The 8,892-nt window shown below is 39.7% G+C and overlaps 1 protein-coding gene across 3 annotated transcripts in view; it reads left to right on the forward strand.

Moving 5' to 3' along the window:
- tdrd6a (tudor domain containing 6a) overlaps nt 1-8,712 on the forward strand; it is a 32,862-nt gene extending 24,150 nt beyond the window's left edge. The window contains exons 3-16 of one of the 3 annotated variants that reach the window (XM_085381970.1): nt 219-298; nt 1,135-1,197; nt 1,276-1,330; nt 1,763-1,842; nt 2,028-2,082; nt 2,801-2,856; nt 3,414-3,477; nt 3,602-3,663; nt 4,275-4,329; nt 4,413-4,468; nt 4,554-4,617; nt 5,100-5,182; nt 6,604-6,658; nt 8,261-8,712. In XM_085381970.1, the coding sequence (XP_085238096.1) occupies nt 219-298; nt 1,135-1,197; nt 1,276-1,330; nt 1,763-1,842; nt 2,028-2,082; nt 2,801-2,856; nt 3,414-3,477; nt 3,602-3,663; nt 4,275-4,329; nt 4,413-4,468; nt 4,554-4,617; nt 5,100-5,182; nt 6,604-6,648 (818 nt within the window). In that variant the 3' untranslated portion in view covers nt 6,649-6,658; nt 8,261-8,712. Of the gene's footprint in view, nt 1-218; nt 299-1,134; nt 1,198-1,275; nt 1,331-1,762; nt 1,843-2,027; nt 2,083-2,800; nt 2,857-3,413; nt 3,478-3,601; nt 3,664-4,274; nt 4,330-4,412; nt 4,469-4,553; nt 4,618-5,099; nt 5,183-6,603; nt 6,659-8,260 lie in introns of those variants that run through there. The other 2 variants (XM_085381971.1, XR_014907565.1) reach the window with 2 other exon arrangements.
- The last annotated feature ends 180 nt before the right edge of the window (nt 8,713-8,892 follow it).

Below are 8,892 nucleotides of genomic sequence, written 5' to 3' on the forward strand. Positions count from 1 at the left end.
TTTAAAAATGTTTTTCTCCTTGTTAGCACACAATATGGTTGAGTTCAAATCTGCTCAAATCATAATGAATGCCATGTCATTCTGGAAAAATACCTGTGTAATAATATTACATTTGCTTGCTGGAGTCTGATGGACTCAGAGTTGAGTCTCACATGTTGTCAGTTATTATGCAAGTTAATGATTTCATATGTGTTGCATTTTCCTTTTTCTATTTCCAGATCTAGCCCAAAACCAAGATGGAATAACAGCTTCTGTAGGAAGTGGTACTTCCCTGAACCGTAGGACAACTGTGAAATTGGTAGATTTAAACTTCATTATGTCGAAATAAACTGATGATCTTTTTAAAAGCCTTAAAAGTAGGACTGTGCGATATGATGAAATATATCGGATGATAAAATTAAAACATCTATAATTTCATATTATACACTATCATTTGTTTCATGGTGTCGCAAAATAAACCGTTTACGGCAATATTTTTTCATCGTTTGGATGGCCACCATGCAGGCACAGAGAATACCAGCATGGCCGTTGATGAGGCAGAACCAGTTAGCTCCAAACAGAAGGACCAGTCAAAACAAATCGAGGACCTTATTTCTAAACGAGGGGCATAGACATGTAGCATAGACATGGTTTGGTTAGGAAAAGTCTGACGCGGACCAGAAAACTGTACGATGCAAATTATGCTGCAAACTGGTCCCCAGTTCAGACTCAAACACGACAAACCTCTTCTACCACCTACGCACGAATCACGTGAAAGAGTACGGTGAGAGTTTATGGACGAGAACCAAAAAGAACCGCCAGGTGCTCAAAATACACCTCAAACGTTAGAACAGGCTTTTCCCCGCACTACGCCATGTAATAAATACTCACAAAGAAAATGGCGTCCGTTACAACTTGTAACTAAAAATATATATTTTCATGCATGAAAACACTTCACACAAGTCGAGTTGCCCAAGATTCACGGAATTTACAGAAAATGTACTATATTGTGATATATATCATTATCGGGATGAGAAATGTCATATCAGGATATGAGATTTTAGTCATATCGCACAGCCCTACTTTAAAGCGTCATTCTGTAATTTAAAATTGTTGATCACATACGTACATATTGGTATCTTCCATTTTCTCAAGGTTCCGCGGAACGCTGTTAGTCTCATGGAAAGTACTGATCTAGGAACTGAAGTCTCAAAACGGGTACAAGAAATTTGATTGGATTCAACTATTAGAACATTGACAAGGACATCATTTTGTTTACTTTGTTCTTTTCTTCAGATTCCGACTGAATTAGTGCTGCCCTCCCTTGTGCCTCCTGAGGAGCAGTTGTGCAGTGAGTGCTTCTTATTTTGTCATCCAACTCTTGATACGGTGGTTTTTCATTTTGAAAGGCTTAAAGTGAAAGGGAATGAAAAAACAACAGGGTTACTTTCTGTAGTTTGGCCAGCTGACGGCCACAGTTACAGCGTTGATTTAGTTTAAGTCATAGTCTTTTGAAACATTAAGTTTTAGACATAATTTAAGGATCTAAATGCTTTTAGTTTTAGTCTAGTTTTAGTTGACTACATTTCATAAGACTATAGAAGACTAAATCTGAAATTGATTCAGTTTAGTATAAGGTGTGAAAGTTTGTCATGGTTTTTACTGATGAGAGAAAACACAACTGATGATGTTTCAAAAGAACACAAGTACTCACAAGTACTCGTATTGAGAAATGTCTCAGGCTGATGATATGGGGTATAAATGGGTGCAATTGTCCACAAAGGTGCTCCCAAAGAACCGGAAAGTGAGGCCGGAGATGGGATGAGTCAGCAAGAGGTTCCATGTGCTACCACACAAGCTGAGGTATGCTGGGGACGAGGATATACCGTAATATTGGTATAGATGTTAAGCAGTTCTGCTTTTGTCATGATTAGTAAATATCAGATTGATTATTTACTGTTGTGACTAAGGGTAAAATGCTCTTACTACACTGATATAGTCCCACCTGGAACTCTCAGGTGAGTAAAGATTAATCTGCTCTATTTCAGAGTGACTCTGTGAGCGATGAGGAGTCCTTGGTTCATCTCAACATTCCAAATTCAGGTTTGATAAGATTTTGCCAGGTTTGATATTTACATGTTAAGTTCAAATGCAAGGCTGCAAGCATGAACCTCGCATGAAAATAACAGTACACCATATTGCCAAAAGTATTCACTCACCCATCCAAATCGGTGAATTTCAGTGTTCCAATCACTTCCATGGTCACATGCAAATAGAATTAAGTATCTAGGCTGGCAGACTGCTACTGCAAATATTTGTAAAGGAATGGGTCGCTCTCAGGAGCTCAGTGAATTCCAGTGTGTTACTGTGTTAGCATGCCACCTGTGGAACAAGTTCAGTTGTGAAATGTCCTCGCTACTAAGTATTAATACGAAGTAGTGATTGGAAATGACAGCAGCTCAGCTTGCAGCTCAGTGGAAGGTCATGTAAAATCGCATAGCAGGGCCAGCAGATGCTGAGGTGCAGAGGTCCTTGGATGCAGTGGTGTAAAGCATGCTGCCACTAGACTCTAGACCTTGTGGTGGAAGAGATGGAAGAGCTGTTTTAGCTGCAAGCAAAGGGTAGCCGGACATTATATTAAATCCTTTGGATTAAGATTGGAATGCAACTTAAGTTCATATGTTGGTGAAGGCAGATGAGTGAATACTTTTTGGCAATATAGTATAGATATGCCAATGATGTGGTTATTTTTTTTTAAGCAAGTAAGCTATCATTCCCCATTTAAAACTCTTTCCGGCTTGTCTGTGTTTGGATCTCGCAGACGCTGACGAAGCTGCCAGTGAGCCCCTCACGTACACGGTGTCCTCGCTGGAGAAGGTAACTAGATAGTGGAGTGTGTCTGTATGTGCGCTGTCTTCTGACTGCCAATAACTGCCTTTTAAGTGGTGATGCATTGTCCCACCAGGGACATGTAACTGCTCATGTATTTAAAAAAATAAATAAAAAATGATATTGTGGTGACAGTGCACAGAACACATTGACCAACAAGGCTAAAAACCAAACAAAATCTGCAATCAGTTCATGGGATGCATGGCTTGGGATATATTGCTCAGTAAATATTGAAAAACACATTGAAGTGATGTCCTCAGATCGGCTTTTTAAAATGTATTTATTTTTTTGCCGTGTGCAGTTCTTATATTGATTGTGTAGTCTCTAATTTGAAGTGTAAAACATAATTTCAACATTGTTCTGAATTTCTATTTTAAAAATATGTTAAAGCACAGATTTTGATTTGGGATTTGCTACGGAAAACAAGCAGAGGTTACAAAATATACTCGCATGCAGAAATGGATTTGAAGCTACAGAATTGTAAAATTACACTACAAATACTTTAATCACCAAGATTTATTTTTGTTATTTATTTATTTTTTTAGGGTGATGAGATTGAAGAAGTGACCTGTTGTGCTGAAGAGGCTTGCGTAACAGATGTCTGCACAGGTATCAGACTTCAGATCAGGGAGTGTACAGTTCACTGCTTCTGAGTAATATTCAGTTTCTCTGTGAAGTCCTCTTTTTAGATATGCATGCAGTTTTGTTTTTTTTTTTTTTGTTTTTACTGCAGAGCAAAAAAAGCCGAGTGGTGATGGTGAAGACTGTTTGAGCTGTGTGACAGCAGAGGAAACGGTAATTTGTTTGTTGATTTTTCAGAGTAACTAAACAATGTCTTGCAGCTGTATAGCTCATACGTGATCAGGCTTTTCACAGGTAAATTTATCTGACACATACTGACCCTGTAGAACACTTTATTTCTCTTGTCTCTCTATTTCCTGACAGTAAAGTAGTACAACTTCTTCAGCGGGAGACCCCTTAATGAGATTATCCTGGTGAACAAAGAGCAGAACTATCACAATTTGCATAAATTTAGTTGCACACACATCAAAATCGTAGACCAGTTTAGTAGAGGCAATATAAATGAAAATAAAACAGAAACCAATACAATTTTAAACTTTGGTGTCAATTAAAAAAAAAAAAGAAAAACAGTAAAAGTGCTTGTCTGCTATCAGGAAGCAACTGGATCCAGATCATTTAAAATTGCCCTAAATTCATTAAATAAGACCAGGCCCTTAAGGCTTAACGACTTGCACATATAAAATGTACTTGGCCAGGAAACTTCTTATCACTTGAAACGAAACTAAAAGAATCAGTGAAAATGTAGCAGATGTTAATCTGAACACGAGCTGCTTATGTTTGTTGGAGCGGGCTTTAAAGTGATGAGTGTGATCTTTTTGTTTCAGGACGACTCGATAACCGAAGATGAGACGTCGTGTCTTCGTGAGGATACACTTTCTGGTGTGTCATCTTGGCTTTTTAAATATCAGATCTGATTACATAACACGCATAGGGCTACATTTCCTGTATATTTTCTGTTGCAGCTTTACAATCTGATGCTGAGCCACAGACCTCCACAGCTATTAAATCTCCAGATTTGGTAATGCATATTTTTCCAATTTGAGGTTTAAATGTAACATTGTATCTCTGCAGAGACTATACACACTGTTTGTATCCCTGTGCAGAATAGCCTTGTTGAAGAGGTGACCTGTCTTGTTGGAGAGATCTGTTTGACAGACGTCTGTAGAGGTACTGTTTAAATTAAAGAGCTCATTTACAGCTTTGTATTTTAATTCTGGGCTACTACAGTAGCTTGGTGTGATTCACAGTTCAGCTAAAGGTTGTGTAACCTGCACTGAGCCAAGCCACTGTAGCTACTACAGCTGCTCATTTCAAACAGGTTTCATCAGCAGGTGGGTGGACCCTCTGTACCCACAGCAAGGGCTGTGTGTCTGAGGTGACCACAGCATGGATGCCCCCTCTCAATAACATTGTATGGAGCCAAGAAGAGAAAGTACAGTCTGACACAGAGCATTGAGAGGAGTCTGAAGCTTTAGCTGTACATACACTGACCTTATTCATTTAAACTAGGACCATGCTTGTTGTAAGCCTTCATTTGCAGTGTGTATGCATTTTTGTCATTTAGAAATGAAAAGCATTTTTATTTCACAAACATAAATGTGCATCAAGAAACACGTTTCATTATATACTCATGTATTCTTGTTTTTCAGATCTAAAAGAGGAAGCTGAAATGTTGACGGAGGAGTGTGAGCTGCAGGAGCGTCCACCTTCCCAACAAAATGAGGTAAGAAAGGTAAAAATGAATGAATTCAGTTTAAAGTCTAAATCTAAATATGGAGACTTGATATTTTATGTTTTAGGACTGTCCCTAAAAGACATCTGTCATAAATATCACATGGTTGATGATTCACTGACCTTAGGCTATGCGGGGCGATCGTGGCTCAAGAGTTGGGAGTTCGCCTTGTAATCGGAAGGTTGCTGGTTCGAGCCCCAGCTCAGACAGTCCCGGTCGTTGTGTCCTTGGGCAAGACACTTCACCCGTTGCCTACTGGTGGTGGTCAGAGGGCCCGGTGGCGCCAGTGTCGGGCAGCCTCGCCTCTGTCAGTGCGCCCCAGGGTGGCTGTGGCTACAATGTAGCTGCCATCACCAGTGTGTGAATGTGTGTGTATAGTGTAAAGCGCTTTGGGGTCCTTAGGGACTAGTAAATCTATACAAATACAGGCCATTTACCATTTTTAGGCTATGAATGTTCCTGGAAAGTTGTTTTTTTTGGTTTGGGTTTTTTTTTTAAGTTTATGATGCTTTTAACATAGCAGTGTAATATCTTAAACACAAAATGTATTTTTTGGCACTGAAAAGTACTAATATGGCCAGCTAACAGGGGGAGCAACATTCAAGCATCTAACTTGTCGTGTATTTCTACACTCCTGCAGTCATGTGGAAGAGTTTTCACAGGACTACACATTTCTAAGAACACTATTACTGCTTCCTTATTAATTAAGTAGCAGCCAGGTGCTAATGTGCAAATGCATTTCATTAACTCATTCACTGCCATTGACGTCTATAGCCGTCAATTGCAGTGAATGAATCAATGGGTTTAACTCATTCACTGCCAATGGCTGGCAGTGAATGAGTTAACTGATTATCTTCAGGTGTGAGCACCTCTGTAAAAGCAGGAGTTTTGGCACTTCTCTGTATATAAAAATATTCTAAAGCCAAATGTGAGGCCGTCTGTCCACCAGCTGAAGCTTGGTTTAATTAGATCATGCAACAGAACAATGATCCCTACGCACAGCAGCAGATCTGCAAAAGAAATAGAACAGCCAGAGTCCAGACTCAGCCCAGTTACAATGCTGTGCTGAGAGAAAAACCTCAGTGAACTGAAGCAAAGACGAGTGGATCCTTCTCCGATACTGAGACTGACACTCATACAGAAAATTATTTGCTGCTCATGATAACTGTTGTTCTACAAGATGTCCAATCATGAGGTGTGCTTCATTTTTCTGCACGAGTGCTGTGAATGTTTTGTTTTTTTTTCCACATGACTGCAAGTGCTTACATTTTCTGTTGGGTATTTAACAGTATGTTCAGTGCACACTGCTTATGCACGTGCTCTTCATTGTACCACCGACGTATCTAGAAGGCACTCACGTTAGCCTAAAAAATACCAAACACACATTACTGTTTTTTCATTCAACCTTTTAACATTTCCAGAGTTTTGATGACAGTGTGCTGACAGATGAACTGCCTTCTCCTTAGGACAGTTTTGGTAAGTTTTGTTCTCCAGAATAATCCGGTCATTCATACAATGTTACCATTGGAGTAGGAAGTAGTAATAGAAATGAAGAGCCTGCCATTGGGTGCTTCTTATTCTGCAAACATGTCTAATCACTTTCTTGTGCCTCAACTTCTTTGATGCTCATATTAAAATATAATAAATAACCACGAGTGTGGAGCTGAGTGATGTTTCAGAAAGCAGGTGTAACAAACTCTGAGTCTAACTGAACTCTGATGGTGCAGTCAACTCAGTGCAGCTCGATACCAGAATTTCCAACAGACAAAAAACCAGGAGAGCTAAAATATCAATATATGATCGATGAATAGAAAAGAGGTTTTATTCAGCCTCGTCAGTCAACTTACACTTGGCTTTTGTGTGTGTTGGTAGATGAGGTGTTCAGCAGTAACCCGATGGGAGTGTACATGACAGCAAGCTTATGTGGCCCAAACTGGAGGGTGTTTTTCTTTTCCTTTAAAGAATGATTGTTCTGTGATATCAGACATTAATCTCGGTGATCTGCAGCGGCAAAGTTGTTGAGATTCAAACTTTCAAATAAGGCAGCATTAAAACTGCAGAACTCAGCCAGAGCAGCTTGTTGAAGCAGTGGTCAGCAGCAGTTACTTGAAGCAATCATTTTGTCTGTGACACACTGTGGCAGAAATGTTGGATCAGTCTTCTTCACAACAAAGCTTCAGTTCATTGAGGTTTGCAGCTGTGTTGAGGTCTGGCCATTGCAACACTGATTCTTTTCTTTTTCTGCCGTTCTGTTGGAGGTTTGCTGCTGTGCTTGAATTCTAGTCGAGCTTAAGTTTGGTTGACTCAGTGAGTACAAAGTGTGCAAGTCACGTGGCTGCAAAACAAATCTGTCCTCAGCCTTCCACCTCTGTGACAGTTTGTACGGGGTGTTTGTGATGTAACATCCCAAAGTCAGATGTAACTTTGCAAACCTAAGTTGTGCTGCCAGAGGCTTTCCCCCGGCAGCCGTTCCAAGTAATTCCTACTTATTCAGTGTTTCTGTAGTTTTACTGTCATGAACTCCAACTGAGGCTGAGATGTAGCTCAAACCTTTGCTTTTATAGACATGTGACAGTGGATTTAGGGTTTCTCAGGTTTGTAAGAGTCCTGTGACGACTTTGTTTTTCACACAGCTGTAGATTCTAGATTTTGTTTCTGTGATAGTGGGTCTGCAGTGTTGAGTGATTGCTCTCAGTCCCTGAGCCATGTTAAAAGAAACCTTGAGTCTTTCAAAAGATATCAAATCTTTATCAACTGTATGAATGAAGAATTAAAACTGTCAGCTGCTTCAGGCACAGAAACTCGGAGCGTGTTGAAGAAAACCTGTCACGGTGCAGGTTAGCATCACGCGCTGCTGCTCTTGTAACTGACTCGGAGCTGAAGTTGGCGTTCTGTCAGAGCTTCTTCATCTCAGAGTTTCCACTAAACCTGCTTTCTGGAACATGGGCAGATACAGATACCGGTCTGTTTGTTCTGAATGAGTTATGATGTTGATGTATGACGTTACCATTGAAAGTAGGAGGAGACAAAAAGCCGTTTTTGCTGACTGTTGCTGTGTTGCTGCTAACTTCCTTTTAGGAATCCAGCTGTCAAAGCTGTTCTGCTGAGCAGCAGCCGGCAGAGTGACTGCCTCTTCTTTTCGTTTTGGACATTAAATAGAAGATTAGTGTAACTGCATATTGTTTTGTGTTGTTTCAGATAGGTGCAGTTCATTTTCTGTGTTCATTTTAAGTGCCCAATGCCAGTGTTGTCATTGTTTTGGCTTCTTTGTGTGTTATCGTCCTATCGCTCATAGCCTTTGATCTGCTTATTTCATTGTTCCTCTAAAAACAAACAGCCACGATGCTAAAAGTCTTTATATGGTAATAGTTGATAAAACATGAGGAGTTTGTTTTGATAAACTGCCAAACAATTCTTTAGATGTTTGAGTCTTGAGTTTATTTGCTCTGGTTTCAGTGGCTGTTGTGAAATGCATGAAAAAAAAAAAAATCTGTATTTGGTGTTAATCCACGAGTTGAAGCAAATTTGTGTTGGCACAATAAATATTAACATTCAGTGCACACGAGTCATGGTTTTGCTTCCCCGTTTCATTAGTTCCATTTTGGTGTTTCTGTAACATTTTATTAAAAAGGAACACGTCTTGGAAATGTTTCATGTTTGTCCCTGTAAAACATTTAGATCATCGTCCTCATGGTGTTGGAAACAGTTGC

This window comes from Rhamphochromis longiceps, linkage group LG15, assembly GCF_057381845.1.
Source record: "Rhamphochromis longiceps isolate RC_006_pf linkage group LG15, R_longiceps_female_GT1.1, whole genome shotgun sequence".
NCBI lineage: Eukaryota > Metazoa > Chordata > Actinopteri > Cichliformes > Cichlidae > Rhamphochromis > Rhamphochromis longiceps.